Below are 19868 nucleotides of genomic sequence, written 5' to 3'. Positions count from 1 at the left end.
ACTTGCCTAGTTAAATAAGGGTTAAACCTTTTTTTGGCTATGTTGTCAATATCTTTCATACTTTAAGATGAAAAAAAAGTATTGCATTTGAAAAAACAGCTTCAAAGAAACATTTGAGAGACTACAAAATGTAGTAAATGTTACAACTAACTAAGAGGACTGGTCAAACGAAGCCTCTAAATCTAATGAGTGGATTTGCCAGACGTCATAATGAAGATATCAGACATCATTGTGGAGCACGGGAGATATTATCGTATTGCTTTATACCTATCCAGTCCTTTCAGTTCTACACGGTGCCAGGGAGAATTAGCTAGGGTAGATTTAACATTTTGCAACTGACTTATATCACTGAATGATATAAGCTCTCCTCTCTCCAAATCCAAGAGCTGCCATTGGTTTACATCAGTAAATGTCTGATGCAGCATGGAGATCCCGCCTAATGTGGGGTTCACAGGTCAAAACCGATCTCTGCACAGCTGCCACCAAAATCACAGGCAGGAGGAGTGAGGGGGAGTTAGCTGTTTTCCTGCCTCTTCTGACTCTCATCTAAGCAGCACTAACCATAAAATGGTTACTAGATCCCCTGAGCAAACTCATGATCAGTTCAAAATCATTTGCCGTTTTGGAGCCACTACCAGTCTAGATTAACTAACATGTTGCAGTCTCAGAAGCAAAAAAAAAAAAAAACATTTGAAAGAAAAGAGAGAAGCTTTTAAACCATTGGATATCCATTGACTATTCATATCTTAGTACTTGGCCTTCATTCAGAGTATTTCACTGATGTAGGCTACCACTTATGTGACTGGCTGTGGCTGTGTACAACATATGTCATTCGCATTCTTACTCATTTGCATAGACTGCCCATCAAGAATAATGGCATGCACCCAATACCTATTTCAATGTAAAGCATTCTGTCTATCATGAATTAGGTGAAAATGTATGCCGTCAAGATTTATTAGCAGATAATCTTGTTTTTAACAACATCGGGGCGGCAGGGTAGCCTAGTGGTTAGAGCGTTGGACTAGTAACCGAAAGGTTGCAACTTCATATCCCCGAGCTGACAAGGTACAAATCTGTCGTTCTGCCCCTGAACAGGCAGTTAACCCACTGTTCCTAGGCCGTCATTGAAAATAAGAATTTGTTCTTAACTGACTTGCCTAGTTAAATAAAGATAACATATTTTTATTTTATCTTTATTTAACTAGGCAGGTCAGTTAAGAACAAATTCCTATTTTCAATGGTGGCCTAGGAACAGTGGGTTAACTGCCTTCTTCAGGGTCAGAACAACAGATTTGTACCTTGTCAGCTCGGGATAATCGATCTTGCAACCTTTCGGTTACTAGTCCAGCGCTCTAACCACTAGGGTACCTGCCGTCCATAAATGGAAGCACGTTGTTTTTAAAAGAGGCATGCATATTTAAAAAAAAATGCATTTATTCTGTTCACATATTTATTTCAATGCATTGAAGGGCCCCTTCCTAAATCCAGTACTTACATTTAAATGGAGCCAAATATTATCAATGAGGTACTATACATTCAACATTGACAGCAACTTTCCACTGAATTCACCAGTTGGTAGACTGCCGATAGTTTGGTTTTGAAGCAGACAGCCGAGAGTGTTAATGATCTAGACTGAGCTGAATGGAGGCTTGTGTTCCCGCTCATTGTTCTCTGCTGAGAAGTGTGTTGCTGCCTCATTTTAAACAGAAAGCGCAGGGACCTGTCAATCATTGTTAAATCGGAGGTTGCTCAGGCAACCTGCAAAGGCTTCCTGGGTCAAAAGGTCATTTTGGCACCTCGGCCTAGTTAAGAAATGGGATCAGGGGTCAAAACCGTCAGCCTTTTACATCCCGGGGTGCTGGGGAGGGGCAGTCCTAATAGCCAAATTGAGTTTGAAGGTCAAGGTCGACCCTATGGCGATGGTAATATATGTTTTTCTCCACAACAGTCCTTTCACCTATTCACACCCATTTGATATTTCAAAGATATACAACTCAGCTTACTCAGCCGTAATTTGTTTTTGTTGTGTTTGGGGCAGGGTTTTAGCAGCCAATGGTGATTTGTTTACCAAAGTGTTGTAATTGATTTAGCCGGCATGCATAGAGGGATATGAATTCAATGAGGTAAAGATAAAACCATATCCATTAGAAGAGTCCAGAGGAACATTGAATGAGTGCCAAGGTCCTTCAGCCTGTATTATGAGGGCCAGTCATTAGTGAGTGTAAATTAAACAGTGTCTCACGCTGGACAAACAATATGTCAATGTTCCTTTTGGTAGGTTGCTGGGGTCACAGCAATTAACGTGTTGTTGTGTTTGCTCATCAGCACCAAACCGGGAATGAATGATTCTGCAGTTTTCCCCGGGTTTACTTGAGATTACTATTTGTTGTTGTTTTTCTGCTGCATAGTGAATGATGAAACTATGACAATGCATTTGCGCACTTTCTTTTATCCACATGAACAACTAACCAACAGCTGAATTGAAAGACTCACTTGAAGCAACCAGTTTGAGATGCTTTGGCAAATCACTTATGTTCTAATATGTTGCCTGCAATAAGACCTACAGTTTCCTATGTAATCTGAGATGCAGGTTTCTGCTGGTGATGCTACATTTAGTGCCATATAACAGGAAGTTATTAAACACACATGCACAACATATGAGCTACATCATGCTAAACAATGAGAGCATCGATGGGTAACATCAATTTGTGCCTTCATAGAGAGTGAATGGGAATAAACTAGAGGGGAACTCAGTGAAACGTGCATACCTGCAGCCTAATTATGCCATATATCTTGGCAGAACTTTCCACCCATATTAAATGAGGAAGGCTTGTAAAGATCACTCAAAACCAAGGGGATTTTAAGCCCTGACCTGAAATGGCTCAATCCCCGTTGCCAGGAAATATTACTGATGAAAAGAGTTTAGTATTTTCCTGCCCGTGGGGTGTAGTAACATTTATGTGTCTTCATTTCCTGTACCCATTTCTTTATAACAGAAGACCCCTCCCCAATCCCCCAGTACCTTTACCCCTTTATCCAAACCTGGGGGCACAAGCGCAGGTTTTGCATACAGCACCACCTACTGGTGCAATGACAACCCCTCTCTCATCAGGTCCCTCCTACCTACCTCCTCTCAGAAACACAATTCAATTGCTGACTGAGATATCAACCTTCACCTACTTCTGGTTACAAAGAAAAACCAAGAAGGATGCATACATGTGAGTGTGAGCAGTGTTTTTCCTATCGGACATGTGCCTGTTTTGTTCTTCTCTCCTGTTTCCACTACTGCAGTGTGGAGTGCTGCTCTGCTTCATTACTGTCGCAGCTTATTTCCCTACGGTGTGATGGGAGCATATGTAGCACATGAGTTTTAACTGCCAAGGCACAGCAGGTCTGCAGGTGGGACTACTGAACATCTGGCCCACTCCCTGGGTACATGTTTTCCAATGCTAGCTCGAGGCGCCCTATGTGTTCATGTAAGAGAACACTTATTAAGTGTAAGGGTTTATTCACCATTGTCATCTGTTCATTCAAATACCTCTGAGGCCATTTCAAAGCATGCCATGTTTTAATGGTTGGCAGTAATACTACCAGGTGGTGCTGCATGAATATGGCAAGAGAAGAATGAATGTGATGACCACACACAGTATATATGTTTTACACAGAGTGTAGGCTATATTATTCACACCATATGCTGTGTTGCAAAACACAACAACACATCAGAACATTTCACCATATGAGCTGACCTCAGAGAGAGTGTCCCCGAACCAGACACAAAACAACTAGGCTGACATTAGATTGAAAGATGGCAAACAGACAATCCCATTGCTTTGTTATGCACAGTTCACAATGGAGCCTTCTGCTTGGTCTGATAGGAGGCACATTGAGAATGTAAATTAAGTTGATGGAATATTTGATGGAGACACCACATCCAACCTCTCCAGTCCTATTTGTATGAAGGCACTCTGGGCTGTGTGAGAGTGTGTCCATGTCCACACGTGCAGTAAAAAAGGAACAGCATGCCAATCAGGTTCAATAGATAGACTGCCAAAAAAATTGTGAAAAAATAAAGAAAAACGGTCATCCATTGTGAATGTCCGAAACGATAGAGCATAATGGCATAAACCAAGATGGGGATTGCATTTGCATATATATATCTGTATTTTCTTTTCTTAATGGGAAATGCAAATGTACCATTTTGTGGCGAGTGTGCGTTTGGGAGCCCTGGCGTTAGATAAATGTGACTCTAGGGTATCCCTGCGCACCTCAGCAAATTAATCATTGTGACACGTTCACGACCCTTCTAATAAGACAGAGGCCACAGTGCACCCCCTCAACCATCCCAGCCTCACTCCCTCTTTGTCTCTCAGCCTGTCCCAAAAGGGAGGAGAGTGGGGGGGGGGTGAAGTTGGACCCCTCATTCAGACCCCCTCCCCTGGGACAACGGCAGGCACAAGACTCCTATTAGGACTGAGCACAGAAGCCCCCCAGGAGCAACAAAAGACACCTCCTAATACTCCCTGTTCCAACCCAGTGAGGGCACACACACACACACCACACACACACACAGAGGCCCCAAACAGACTCTCTCCTCAAGACAGCGATAGGAGTCTTACAATAATAATATAACCCTTACACAGAAAAGAACTGAACCATAGAAATGCATGTAGAACTGCAGGAGGGAGAAAGAGAGAGAGAAAGCAGTGAGCTGAAATAAGCCGGACAGCTGGACAGCAGGAAACCAGGGTTTTGTGTGCGTGCGTGCGCATGTGTGTTCTGATATATTCTGACTGAGAAGGCATATTATGATCAATTCTGCAAAGCAACTGATTACAGAAAAAAAAAAATAGCTTGGGTTTTTACTGCCAAATCCTTTAACACCACAATGTCCATTCATTTCAGCTACATTCTGTCTCCTGACAGAAGCGTGGTGTCCTGAATGACATCTTTTTAATCTCTCCTACATTATACCCTGCATTATGTCCTCATGGCGTCCTCTATGGTGTTAGTAAGATTAGCTGTTGAATGTAACCCATAAACTCCTGCATGGAGATTCTCACCTAAGTGAATCACACCAGTAGTGTCACTAATGAAATTAACGCTTTGAGCCCACAGGCAATCTGTGTCATATACAGCGTCATACTTAGAATTAGAAAGTATTCTGCAACAAAATCCATAATTCATTAAATTTTGTTCATTTAGCAGATGCTCTTATCCAGAGTGACTTACAGGAGCAATTAGGGTTAAGTGCCTTGCTCAAGGGCACGTCGACAGATTTTTCACCTAGTCAGCTCTGGGAGTTGAACAAGCAACCTTTTGATAACTGACCCAATGCTCTTAAACAAGACTACCTACCACCCTACTGCATGAGATGATATATCAGTTAAAGTCCCTTAGTGAGTGCATGAGGTGAACTAAGTCAGTGTACAACACAAACAGCACAGAGAAGGACTAAAGACATAGACAAAGCTTTGCTTTAGTGTGTGTCCTTTGACCCCTTTGCTCTCTCCCCATATCCCTCTATCAATCCCTCTCCCCGTCCCTCTCTCCTGCACCCAAATGGGCGGAGGGGGTGCAGAGGCCAGAGGGACCCACAAAGGGCAAGATGTTTTGATGCACTCCCTCCTTGCCCCGTCTTTGGGTGATGATGTGAGTTTGGCCTCTCTGTTTGCCTCCCTGAAGCACACTCAAAGCCCAAAGCCTCGGCCAAGGATTTTCACTGTGGACAAAGTCAGTGTGACTAGGCCTTGTCAGCCAGAGTGACGTTCCCCCCCTCCTTTGAATCCCTTTTCTGTCCATACTATTCACTCGACAATGTCCGTACAATGTGGGAGTATCTGTTATCCCATTTCAAATCTGTCACAGCTCTTTTTTTTCTCTACCAGCACTGTACATTGATTCTATTAAACTTGGCTCCAGGCCTAAAGAACATTTTGACATTTGGACAATGTGCTGCTTAAATATAATGAACTTCCTGAGTTGATCTCGGCTCTTGGCATACTGAAACTGATGTGCAGGCAGCCATAGGCGATGGATGAATACAGTAACTCTCAGGGCCACTTAGAAGGGCTCTAATTAACATTTAATTTAAATATTCATCAGCTGTGGCGCCGGCGATCCACTCAATGCGCACCATCCAAACCTCTTTCTGGCACATCGGAATCCTGGTGGGATCCGACGTTGTGTCCAGGCTGTATTTCCTCTGATCAGAGACTCCTTCATTTAGGATTAATGGGCTCCTCCAGCACAGCCCGACTCGCCAGTCAGTAATTTCCCCTCAATGCTCTCCATTTTATATTTTCTCTCCTCCTCTCCTTTCTTCCCTCATGTCCCTCCTGTACACAGTGCTTAATTACTGGTGGGAAGTAATTATTTCCTTTATTAGTGAGACATAACATCTGTTTCAGGTCTTTTTAAGTGTACCTATAAAAGCCCCTCCGTGATTTTGTCCCTTAAGAATAGGACTAGGCTGCTTGTTGCTCCCTGTGGACCCCCTCCCCATCACTCCTCCATCACTGCATACCCACGCACTATGGGGCACATACAGCGCAGCAAGCTGGATGCTAGCTCCCTGAATCCCTTTTAACAGGCACTCAGCAGCATTCCAGCTCACTACACACACACGGCAGGAGGAATTTATGCATTTATTGGTCCATAATTGTGACAATGATCCAGGATCTCATAAAAATGTCCCTTTTTATACTGCTATGCACATCGAACTCTTAATGTATAGTTGATATTGGTGCAATGTACATGTTATCTGCTGAGGTAAGGAAGGTGTATTATAAATGTGATTCCTGAATGTATAGTGTGTGTACATGTGTGCATGCATGCACAAGTGCGTGTGTGTGTGCGCACGGGACCCACGTTTTAAGATAAGTCTCTCAGAGAAAGGGTGGGCACTAGTTGGGATGGTGGGGACACGGGAGCGTGGGAATACGGAATGAAAGGTGGAGGGAGTGAGATTCCTGAAAGTGCTGGTGAAATTTCGCCCCTCGTATTAAGACTTTGGCCCTTTGTAATTTTATTAGCCATATAATTGACAGCGTGTTGTGCTATTTCAACAGGCCTAGACATTTTTATTTTCTTCTTAAACAAACCAGTAATGACCAGGCGTCCCAACAAGTCATCACCAAAGTTTATCTTTCCCTTCTGTGGCTCCGTCAGTGGTATGTCTTTCCCTTCTGTGGCTCCCTCAGGGGTATGTCTTTCCCTTCTGTGGCTCCGTCAGTGGTATGTCTTTCCCTTCTGTGGCTCCGTCAGTGGTATGTCTTTCCCTTCTGTGGCTCCGTCAGTGGTATGTCTTTCCCTTCTGTGGCTCCCTCAGGGGTGTCTTTCCCTTCTGTGGCTCCGTCAGTGGTATGTCTTTCCCTTCTGTGGCTCCGTCAGTGGTATGTCTTTCCCTTCTGTGGCTCCCTCAGTGGTATGTCTTTCCCTTCTGTGGCTCCGTCAGTGGTATGTCTTTCCCTTCTGTGGCTCCGTCAGTGGTATGTCTTTCCCTTCTGTGGCTCCCTCAGTGGTATGTCTTTCCCTTCTGTGGCTCCGTCAGTGGTATGTCTTTCCCTTCTGTGGCTCCGTCAGTGGTATGTCTTTCCCTTCTGTGGCTCCGTCAGTGGTATGTCTTTCCCTTCTGTGGCTCCCTCAGTGGTATGTCTTTCCCTTCTGTGGCTCCGTCAGTGGTATGTCTTTCCCTTCTGTGGCTCCCTCAGTGGTATGTCTTTCCCTTCTGTGGCTCCCTCAGTGGTATGTCTTTCCCTTCTGTGGCTCCCTCAGTGGACGGGAACAGGTGTCACCATCAAATATAGCCTTCCATGGAATGGATAAAAACCTCACATACTCATCGACTTCCCGCAATCACTGGCCAGTAGGCTGAAGGCAGTCCAGCTTCTGCTGGCCTGTTCTTTTAGCGCTCTCCCTCTTAATGTTTATGGTTCCTGCACCTTCAGGAAATGACCCTTTTATAGGGTCAACACTATAAAAGACTTGGGTTTTTGGTGGGAGTGGTTGGTGTGTGCATGGGGGTGGGGGTAAATGCTGTGTAAGCTACTACCAGGTTCCTTTGCTGCCAAAGAGGCCCAGTGAGGTTAATTGGCTTCTCGTCCAATATATCACATAGCTGTGAACTCTGATCCTTTTTGTCAAAAGGGAGACAGTTGTCCAGTGTGTGTGTGTGTGTGGGGGGGGGGGGGCATACGTTTACCTGCATGTGCCCACATGTGTGTAGACCAGATTACCTATTTTCTTATGTTGTTTCTCCATTGTTAATACTCACTGAATAAAAGTATAAAACACAACAATTTCAAAGATTTTACTGAATTACAGTTCATATTAATTTATTTTATTGAACCTTTATTTAACTAGGCAAGTCAGTTAAGAACAAATTCTTATTTACAATAACAGCCTACCCCGGCCAAACCAGGACGATACTGGGCCAAATGTGCGCCGCCCTATGGGACTCCCAATCATAGCCTGATGTGATGCAGCCTGGATTTGAACCAGGGACTGCAATGACGCCTATTGAACTGAGATGCAGTGTTTTAGATCGCTGCGCTACTCGGGAGACCATATAAAGAAATCAGTCAATTTAAATCTATGGACTTCACATGACTGGGAATACAGCATGCCATACAGCATTTGCCCACTGAAGTTGGTTATGACGCCGAACTGGTCAAGTCCCAGGCGAGGACGACGAGCACGCAGATGACCTTCCCTGAGATTGTTTATGCAGAAATTCTTCGGTTGTGCAAACCAACAGTTTCAGCAGCTGTCGGGTGGCTGGTCTCAGATGATCCTGCAGGTGAAGAAGCCGAATGTGGCGGTCCTGGGCTGGCGTGGTTACACGTGGTCTGCGGTTGTGAGGCTGGTTGGACATACTTCCAAATTCTCTAAAATGACATTGGAAGTGGCTTATGATAGAACAATTAGCATGAAATTCTCTGGCAACAGTTCTGGTGGACATTCCTGCAGTCAGCATGCCAATTGCACGCTCCTTCAAAACTTGGGACATCTGTGGCATTGTGTTGTGTGACAAAATTGCACATTTTAGAGTGGCCTTTTATTGTCCACCGCACAAGGTGCACCTATGTAATGATCATGCTGTTTAATCAGCTTCTTGATATGCCACACCTGTCAGGTGGATGTATCATCTTGGCAAAGGAGAAATGCTCACTAACAGGGATGTAAACAAATATGTGCAATCTTCTGTTTCAGCTCATGAAACATGGGACCAACACTTTACATGTTGCGTTTATATTTTTGTTCAGTGTACAAAAATAGAAAGAACTTAACATTACTAATACGGCAACTGAAAATGCAAGTGTCAAATGAGAGAGAGCGAGAGAAGTACTGCACTCTGCTGGATCCCCTGTCAAAAAGCTCTGATGCAACTTGTGTCATGGCACTGAGGATGACTGATAAAGCAATAACTCAATTCAAATAACTCCATTCAAATGTTTGATGCACAGATGCCAATGAAAAGAATGAAGAGGATTGTTCGTCATATCCACACATACTCTCTACACGCGCACACTCTTTCCATAACAGACTGACCAGGTAAAAGCTATGATCCCTTATTGATGTCACCTGTTAAATCAACTTCAGTCAGTGTAGATGAATGGGAGGAGACAGGTTAAATAAGGATTTTTAAGCCATGAGACATGGGTTGTGTAGACCGAGTGTACAAAACATTAGGAACACCTTCCTAATATTGAGTTGGACCTCCTTTTGCCCTCAGAAGTGCCTCAATTCGTCGGGGCCTGGACTCTACAAGATGTTGAAAGCAATCCACAGGGATGCTGCCCCATGTTGACTTCAATGCTTCCCACAATTGGCTGAATGTCCTTTCTTGATACACACAGGAAATTGTTGAGCGTGAAAAACCCAGAAGCATTGCAGTTCTTGACACCTGAGCCTGGCACCTACTACCATACCCCGTTCAAAGGCACTTAATAAATAAATAAAACTTTGATTTGATTGTTCTGGTGTCAAAGGAGAGAACCTGTTTTAAACTCAAAACGGTTTGCTCTGTGGTTGTGAACCCTGCTGAAGACTAGCGCTAGAATCACAACTTAAACAGATGTTGGACTTAAGTGTTCAAATTGCAATAAGATGGGCCAATTACTAAAACAATTCAGATACGGGGAATGACAAATTATCAACAAACATTTTCCAAATGTACACAGTTTTAGAGCGACAGAGAGATCTGGTCTCAATGCCATGGACAGGCAACAAATGAGGGCCTATTGGGGTCAAACCTTACCCCTCCTTGGCCCAGGCAGACCACACACACACACAGACACACACACACAGCCTGTTTTACAGGCCTCAGCTCAAGTACAAAATCAGACAGCTTTCTGTGTATCAAACAAACATATACAAACAGTTTCAAATCCTTTGCACTGTGATTTGCAATTTTGTGATACAAATGAACCACATAGGACCAATGCAGCTTCTATGTGTGCAGCTTCGCTCCACGTACTTGGGTAATGCACTGCATCGATATTCTTTCCAACACACGGTATGCGGAGGGAATGCTACAATACGTTACAGTGCCGCACTGGGATATAAATAGCTTTTCCATTAAATTTCATAGTGTAATTAGCGACCAGAAAGCATGGACCCTCTCAACCCCCACTGCGGCACCCACGTACCTTGAGCGAATACTAAGAAGCAACTCTGGCACCGGTCCAGTTCAGCATGTACTGTGTGAACCTACACGGTCCATCAAAGGCAGTGTGCACGCCCATGTGAGGGTGATTGGGTTCGAGGTGCGCAGGGAATAGCGTTTGAAGTCCTCCCTGGCTTTATCTGAGACGGAAAAGGGGCTTTTCATCTTGTGGGATTGCTGAAGCGCCACAGGCAAGAGAGATGCAGTCCTTCTCCTCTCAATGTGAACACCAGAGGAGAGTGATGATGGAGGGAGTTCAGAGGGAGAGGTAAAGAGATGAGGAATAAAGAGAGAAGAGAGCGACGTGAGAAATGAGAAAGGATCAAATGCAGAGTGGGAGGAAGAGGAGAAAACCAAGGAGAAAAAAAGAGGGGGAAAGATGCTAATGTAGCCCCATGGCATCCTGCTAACTGTGCAGAGCAGAGCAGCACAGTACATGTTTCTTGCACCAGTGTCAGTGAGTGCACTCCCATTCATTCAAAACAAAGCAGCAGCTCCCACGCCTGACATTTTAATAGAGATATCTTATGGACCTATCAATAACCATGGCCCACAACTGTCTAAAAAACAAGCCATTGAGAAACAGAAACATGGGGTTTACATCCATCCCGCTCAAAGCCCATTCCCCAGCAAAACAAAAGCCTCTGCTAAATGCCCAGTGCCATCATATCATATCTCTCCTCTAAAGGACAGGAGCAGCTGTGTCATGTCATCCGGCCCGAGGAAGAGTGCAGAGACAGGTTCAAAACGTCCATACACAAAAAGAGAACAACCCTGGATAGAAAATACTGGAAGGGAGCTATCTAACACAGCTATCTAACCCTCAAACACAAGATAATGTTACGCAGGTTCGGTCATGAGAAGAGGGGAAAAAAACCTTGGCGGTTTGTCTCATTAACAACATACATGCAGAGTGATGGGGAAAACAGCTATGTTGTCAACTGGTTGAGACAGCTGGACATACTAATCCCGGAGGAGAGCCTACATTGACCATTCTACATCACATTATTGACCTCAAAAACCTGAGCCATGACAATCACATAAAATAATCACAAGTCATATCATTATATTGATAAATGCTTCTATCCTACAACTTTGATGCTCTGCATGAGGATCAGTCTATGTAAATGGTAATGCATAGGATTTGATAAAGGATTCCAAATGTGATACCGCTCTACAATTGCGCATGTTTCCTCCACATCTCCATTCTCTAACAAACTATAGGCACTACTTGTTAAAAAAAAAACATTGCCCTTGATCATAGGAATCATTTTCCACAATGGTGAGCTGCCTGCCAGCGTGCAACAGCAGTCAAGATCTCATGCCTGGCAAGAACATCTATGCATCCCTCAGAGGACCAAACCAAAGGCTGAACTTGCTTAGAGGGTTGTCAATAGCAACTGACACTGAGATATTCATTACCATGGGCCACAGTTGTTTTGGTAGCAGATATTCAAGAATAGGTCATTCATCACAAAGTAGGCATATGTGCATAACGAGGATCATTCATGAACGATCAGCTACCATCACAAGGAGTTTTGATGAGTAAAATTGGCGATTAATTGGAGGGGACCGTCTTAACCCTAACGGATAAGGGCGATTAAAAGTAATTTCTTGACGTTTAAACCACTGCTTATTTGAAGAACGAACATCTGACAATAATAGGCCACAGAAAAATAATCTCACATGCGTTTGGCGCTCACCAAGCAGCAGTTAAACTGGTGAAGATCATTGCGAAAAGAAAGGGCACGACGTGGGCTGTATGACAATTGACGGAGAGGTTAGTTAAGGCAACACAAACATATCGACACAGGCAGCCCAATTCTGATATTTTTCCACTAATTGGTATTTTGACCAATCACATCAGATAGTTCACATCAGCTCTTGTTCAGAGCTGATCTGATTGGTAAAAAGGCCAATTAGTGAAAAAATAGCAGAATTGGGCTGCCTGTGTAAACGCATCCTTTGTTCCCTCTTGGAAAAAAACGGATTATTTGCACGGCTTTTCGTCCGCCTTGTGCGGAATACATTACGTGTGTAAATGTTGTTGAACCCTAGCAATTCGCAGCGAAAAGGTCACACACTCCCCTCGACCCCAACTGTTTCTCTGGCTTTGTGTTCTCACAGGGAAAAACGAGCTGTGCCTATAAACCTCGCATTTAAAAAGGCAAGTGCGGTCGAGGGAGATTGCTGCATGCGGGACACAATGGCAGCTTTTTGGACACACTTTTTCTCACTGCGATGAACAGCAGGGAATCCGATGGAGCCCTCATAAAGGACCGATAGAGAACAGCTGCTGTGGCTCTATAATTTTAGGGAATGTTGTTAGGGTTTGTTCAGTAGGCTAGAGGCCTACCTTCCTGTCCACATTGAACGTGATATTTAATACTTATTTAATAGGGCATATTAGGCCTTAACGGTCCCTCTGCTATGTAAACCATATAGGCCTATTAGGATTGCCTATACTTTGGCCATACAAATGCAGGATATGTAAAGGGATCATGTGCATAGGCTCGGTGCAATGCATCTGCCTACCAAATGTTACATTATCATTATTGATTTATGCACTCCAAACGCTTAATAAGTCAAATCACAAAACATGACTGAAATTTCAAATAGAAGTCACCGAATTGTCAGAACCTAAACGACGATTTTAAAATAGTTATTTATACGAACATGATACAGAGTTACTTAAAAGTATACCACAATAAGTATGAAATAATATGAAAAGTAAGAACATATCCTATCATTTCGGGTCGGCTATACTTCCGCGGTCTATGTTCATAGGCACACCGTGGGCTAAAGCCGCGTACGAACTGTCAGTGCAGGCTATCACAGCTGTAGCCTAGAAGTCCATCATCCAACAAATCACCATCTTCATGCACATAGGACTAGATAGAATGAGCAAGCGAGTTGCATTCATGCATCATATTAATAATAAAAACAATAATAATGGCTTGACTTACTCAAAGTGAATTACTCTGGTTCTGTCATATAGTGACGAGGCCCTTTATTGACTTGAGTGATTTATCAAATTCACACTTAATCCATTGGGATATTTTGACAGCCGTAACAAACAGCTGACACTGCATCATTTGTCCTATTTAAACGGTTCTGTGGGTGGATTGTCATATTTTACTTGAGTAAAAAGATGGTCATAAAATCATCAGCAGTATGTTCAGAAGTCCAAAGTGCCGATGTTACCAGGATATCCTCTGTCCAAGCATGTCAATAACCATAACAATCACCACACATTTGACAGCGACTTGCTGCGCACTCTCAGTATTGGTTTACAAACGAATTTATCATTTTCAGCAGCTATGGGGCAAAGTTGCATTACTCACGCTCCGAGGCCATAGTGATGACGGACTCTGTAGTGGCGTGATATTCGTCCTCCTCCATAAACTCATCCTGGGAGGACGCGTCTCCCTGGAAGTCGTGATGGTCCAGAAGCTGCTGGAGCGGGGGCGCCTTTGGGAGCAGCTGCTTCACCACCTCCCGACTAATGTTAGGAGCCTGCTTGAGCCGCAGCTTGCTCAGGATCTGAGATTTGATGGTTTCCAGCCTCAGGACTTTACTTTGCTCTCTCCAAACGCATGCTGAACATTCGTGAGCGCCTGCCTCCTCATCAAGGAGCGACAGCCCGGCGTCCGTGGGCATCTCGCTCGTTGGTGGCAGAAAAAGGTTAGGTTCGTCACTCCCAGACAGTCCCAGACAAACATAAACCATCAAACACAGAAAAAAGTTATACCTCGGCATGATGATGACTGGTGAGGCTATAGAACTTTCTGCTAGCGTTATCCCCTCCCCTGAAATGTTGCTTGTCTTAACCTGTGTTTCCTTACCTTGCAAAGGTACCAATGATATGCAACTACTCAAATAGTCGCCTCTTAAAACGGTTGTATTGCAGGACAGCAGTAAACGTAGGAAGGTGCGTCCGTCCGAGTGGGTTTTCTCAGTATTTTACTTTAGCCTATCTATCGATTTTAAGCATAACCCGTTTTTATGCTATGGTTGTTGTTTTGGTTGCCATATCTGATAACAATTAAGTCCATAGGTGCGAATGAGAAGATGTGTCATTGAAAAGTGTGCAAGTACGTCCTAAAAGAGCTCTTTATATATCTCTGCTCCTCCGTGTCGTAATCTATCTCCATTGGCTAAGATTGCAACAAAAGGCTTTTAGGTCTGTCACCAAGTCAAGAGAGAGAGGGAGCAAGAGGGAGGGCACAAGGGAGAATGCAGAAGGGAGAATGCAGAATGCAGAATGGACTGGAGTGTAGTTTGTACAGTTTGCATTTTATTACTATATTCAGACAAGGTTTCGAACCTGCAAGAGGCCATTTCAAGTCATTACATATCATTAGTGATATGGAGCTTACATTTATTTTTTATTTTGATGGTGTTGTTGATAAGCAGTGAATGGACATTTCCACAAGGAATTATCCTCCCCTTTCTATTCTCTCACTTCTAATATGCCCCTATTTTATATTATGCATAAAAGGAGTCAGATGTATGCATAAAAGGATCAATGGAATCTGTCCTGCACCCATAGAATTGTGAAACCTTCAAAATTGACTGAAGAGTGACAGGTTATCTTAAATGACATTGGCAGGGGTGGACATTTCGGGCAAATGCCAGATGGGCTGGTCCATGTTTAACCCAGTGTTCCTGTGTAACTAGGGTATTTCGCACAAAATTATCATTATCTGGCAAAAAAATGGGGTTCTCAAGAAAAAAAATGTTCCGGTGTGGGGGCCTTGAGGGGAAAAAATGGGCTAGTGTGGGGGCCTGGGCCAGTGTGGGCTGGTGTGTTCGAAATGCCAGGGCCAATTTCTGGTCCCAGTCCGCCCCTGGGCATTGGGGTCCGTTTTTGGAATTTAAGAAGCATTCATTTGACAATAGTGACACTCATTTTGTGTTAGAATCCCTGGACTTTTAACGCAATGATTTTCACATCCAGATGTACAAATGTAGCAGCAACAACATGCAAGGCAATGCATAATTTATCATTTAGACTGTCAAACATACAGGCACTTATGATAAAACAGTGGAATATTTCAACAAAAGAAAACAATGGAGCAAATGCATCCCATAACATTTTCAATTGCACCTAAAAAGTTGACATTATGGGAGTAATGACATTAAGGGAGTAATATGCCATTAGTGCTTTTGTTATTGAGAACTGGAAATATCTGTGGTTTTAACAAAATGGTCAAGTAATGTGGGTCTGGCTATTAGTGATCTATCACTGACTTTTGTTGTAGCCTAAAAATGATGATTTGCTGTCAAACCTTACCATATCCAATAAGACAATCTATGATTACTTGAACCATTATGTGCATGGTCAGTACAATAGTAACAACTGTTAGATTTAAATACAGGATCTCAATTTGAGTGAAAAATGCCTGTTGTCAATGTTTTGGTCTTTCTAAAGAATATTCCAAACTAGCAATGGCGCTAATCAACCAAACCACATCAATCAATAAGTCAATCAATCTATATACTTTATGCATCATTGTTTTTAAATGAATCCCTTTAATTATTTCTAAAGTCCTAATTTTCTCAATAAACATTACAGTTATATTGTTACTCAATCCTGGAATACACAACTGATAGTTATCACTTTAGTGAGGGCTCTATGTGAAGCCACACAATTGAACATCTACAGCAGGCTAACTTCAATTCACTTGTAAATTAAGTGCATTTACCTCTGCCTGCCATAAAGAACCCCCAGCTATTACATGCTAAATTCTCTGAATCAATGTAATGACTCTTAATTAAGTTTGTAATTATCTCTGGCTAATTCCTAATGGTAAGTATTGCACCACTTATGGTAATGACTTGTTAATCAGTTGAGTCGTCAAGCATGTAGTATAGTGCAGAACTAGCTTACTACTGTCACCTACTGGTTGAATATACAGTTGCAGTTGAAGGTTCAGTTGAACAAGGTATATTCACAATTTAGTAAGATTCCATATGCAAATGTATCCTTGGTAGAGCATATACACCATAAGTCTCCTGTAGAATTTTGGATTTCTGACACTGTAAAGAATTCTACACAATATGTAGAATTCTACATGTAATGGGGCCTAGTGGCACTTGTTTTAATGAATCCTAAATTAACCAACAAGCAATTGATAGATTAATACGGTCATTTTACCATGTACATTCTTATTAAATACATGGCCATTTCAATATCATGACATAAAGTGCTATCCAATTATTTTCCTCAAAACGGTCTCTGGTAATGTGAATGTATTTATTGGTTTGCATGTGAAAGTAGTAAAGGAGTCTGTGGGCCACTGTATTTCAGACTTCCACAAAAATTGTCACAGGTGAACTACACTGAGTGTACAAAAGATAAAGAATGCCTGCTCTTTCCATGACATAGACTGGCACCTACTACCATACCTTGTTCAAAGGCACTTAAATATTTTGTCTTGCCCATTCACCCTCTGAATGGCACACATACACAATCCATGTCTTGAGGCTTGAATCCACTTCAATCAGTGTAGATAAAAGGGAGGAGATTTTAAGCATAGAGACAGTTGAGACATGATTTGTGTATGTGCATCATTCAGAGGGTGAATGGGCAAGACAAAAGATTTTAAGTGCCTTTGAACAAGGTATGGTAGTAGGTGCCAGGTGCACCAGCTTGTGTCAAGAACTTCAATGCTGCTGGGTTTGCTCAACAGTTTCCTGTTTGTATCAAGAATGGTCCACCACCCAGACAACTTGACACAACTGTGGGAAGCAATGGAGTCAACATGGGCCAGCATCCCTGTAGAACGCTTTCGAACACCTTGTAGAGTCCATTCTCTGGCAAATTGAGGCTGTTCTGAGGGCAAAAGGGGGGTGCAACTCAATATTAGGAAGGTGTTCCTAATGTTTGATATACTCAGTGTATAGTGGTGATTGAAAGTATCCACCTGCTCATTTAATCGCCTACATGATCAAACTAGTAACTACACCAGTGCTGCTCAAGCAGATACTGCTGCTGCGCAATTCCATGGTAACCGAATGATGCAGAGACTCAGATTTCTCACTTTAAAATGTCAAACAAAAACCAATGACTGCAAAGTTAAACCATACAACTCTATGAAGAAGCACTACTTTTAACAATTTCCACAGAAAATGTTACATAAACACATTTACTTAAAGAACAGTGCAGAGTTAAAGTTTGGTACTGGCATTTCCATCAAAAAAGGATCCATGAGCACCAACATGTGAAGTTCATAGGAGGAAATAAAATTGGGTGTCAAATGAAAGTGAACAGTCTATATTTTTGGGAAATTAAGGCATAGATACATTTTTCAAACATTTTCCATCTTAAAAAGTAAGTGTAACTAAAGGCCTTGATTTCTGGATAAACAGATTGAAAAGGGGTCTTAGATAACATCTACCATAAAAACTCTTGAAAAGGTATCAGAAATGCATCAAAACACAATAATGTTGATGTAAAGACCCCTACCAAATAATCTCAACACTAATATTTAGTTTTGGAGAAATTGTTTACCTTCCGTAAGTCTAAGAAATATTGCTTTAGTTAGTGATTTTACTGATATCAAATTGATTTATGAATTATTAAGTGATTAAAGCTCGTAATTATGTTACCAAATTGGTAACGGAATTACCAAAATATCTGTAACGGAATTACTGCAAGTGAATTGTCTACAAAGGGAAATCATAATAGTCACAGACTACAGTTGGGTCACCTGCTATGACAATCCAGAGAATGCCAAAGTTTAATGACTAATCAAAGTTTAATGACAAAATTTCCCCATGAAGGACCTCCGCACCACCTTCCTGTTCAAGTGAGCACAAAAATATATTGCATGCTTCTGCATAAATTATGTAATATGCCAGGGAGACATGTATACTGTAGCTAAGAAAGTAATACTAAGTGTATGCTGTGTATTAAGCTGTTAGTAGTCCATGTGCCAACCCTAATCATTTGGTCCCGTTTCCCCTCCTAATTTTGCCTACAGTTTTGCTGCCAGACAAGGCTCCACTGATAGCCAGGTGTAGCAGTGGTAAGGTGTTGGGATTGCTGTTGGGACTCTGCTGTTGGGACAGCATTATGTAGGCCCTAACAGTGTGTGCGCACCGTTTGTCACCGTTATAGTGCAATTAATGTATTGTTTAGTGTTGTGTAATGGGTTTGCTGGCATGTATCTAAACATTTTTTGTTTTTGTTTGCCTCACCAAGATTTAAGTCGCCACTGATGGATGCACGTTTAGATGCAGTATCCGGCTGTTTCGGCTCCTTCTTCTTCTTTGGTATTATGGAGGTCCGCAAACAAATGTTATAGGTACATGCCGCCACGTACTGTATTGTGAAAAAATTGCCCAACAACTAACACTACACCCATTAAAACCTCATCACTATTCCGCTACTTTGGCCCTGTCTGATCCTGCACCAGGCCAGCAGCCTGGGAGGACGGGACACTATCGTTCAAAACACCTTCTCTGCAGCTGTCACCACAACATCTATCCTCTGTGATTTACATTCCATTCCTGTGGTACAGTTGAGATCCATGGCCATAAATGCCAAAAAACAAACCGTATTCCTGTTATTCCAATTACTCTCTATTGACCACGGCCTACTCACAGGGATCTTCTTAGAATTCCTCACCCTGGACCCATCTTCCTCTACTACTCTATTCACTGCTCTGATTCTGGCAACCTCAATCTGCCTTTCTCTCACTGGACACCTCTGATCCTCAGCATCATGGGTACCCCACCACTTTTTCTACCGATACTACACATTCCTTTTTCTCATGTCCTCCTGCACACTTCTCACATCTACAAATCTCCCTCCTACACACTGCTGCCACATGACCATAAACTTGACACCTAAAACACTGTAATATGTTCGGTTAAAAAGCTTTCACGGGATAACTGACACATCTTAACTTGACTTTATCTGGTAAAAACTCTGCATCAAAACTCGACCGTATCTTCTCTGTTTCACCACGCTCTCCACCGGGTCTGCACCGCACCAAATGGCGGGCGTCGCAGACATCGGGAATCTTCAACTTCAGTTGACCCTCCTCAACACTTAACGCCACTCCAGTTATCACTCCTTTCAACAGGGCCCTGCTCCGGAGAGGAAAGCAAGTCACAGTTCTTGTCCCCAGTCGCATGGTGCGGAGTGGACACTCCCTCTGGATGACAGAAACACACAAAAACAACACGATTC

At 42.8% G+C, this 19868-nt stretch overlaps 1 protein-coding gene across 1 annotated transcript in view; it reads right to left on the bottom strand.

Moving 5' to 3' along the window:
- The window catches only part of LOC135541833 (growth/differentiation factor 11-like), a 40139-nt gene extending 25406 nt beyond the window's left edge, over positions 1–14733 (bottom strand). The window contains exon 1 of the mRNA XM_064968251.1: positions 14011–14733. Within this exon, the coding sequence (XP_064824323.1) occupies positions 14011–14425 (415 nt within the window). The 5' untranslated portion in view covers positions 14426–14733. The remainder of the gene's footprint in view (positions 1–14010) is intronic.
- Positions 14734–19868: the final 5135 nt, after the last annotated feature.

This window comes from Oncorhynchus masou, chromosome 6 (genome assembly GCF_036934945.1).
Source record: "Oncorhynchus masou masou isolate Uvic2021 chromosome 6, UVic_Omas_1.1, whole genome shotgun sequence".
Taxonomy (NCBI): domain Eukaryota; kingdom Metazoa; phylum Chordata; class Actinopteri; order Salmoniformes; family Salmonidae; genus Oncorhynchus; species Oncorhynchus masou.
The sequence above is the reverse complement of the archived record's forward strand: the minus strand, read 5'-3'. Positions and strand labels throughout refer to the sequence as shown.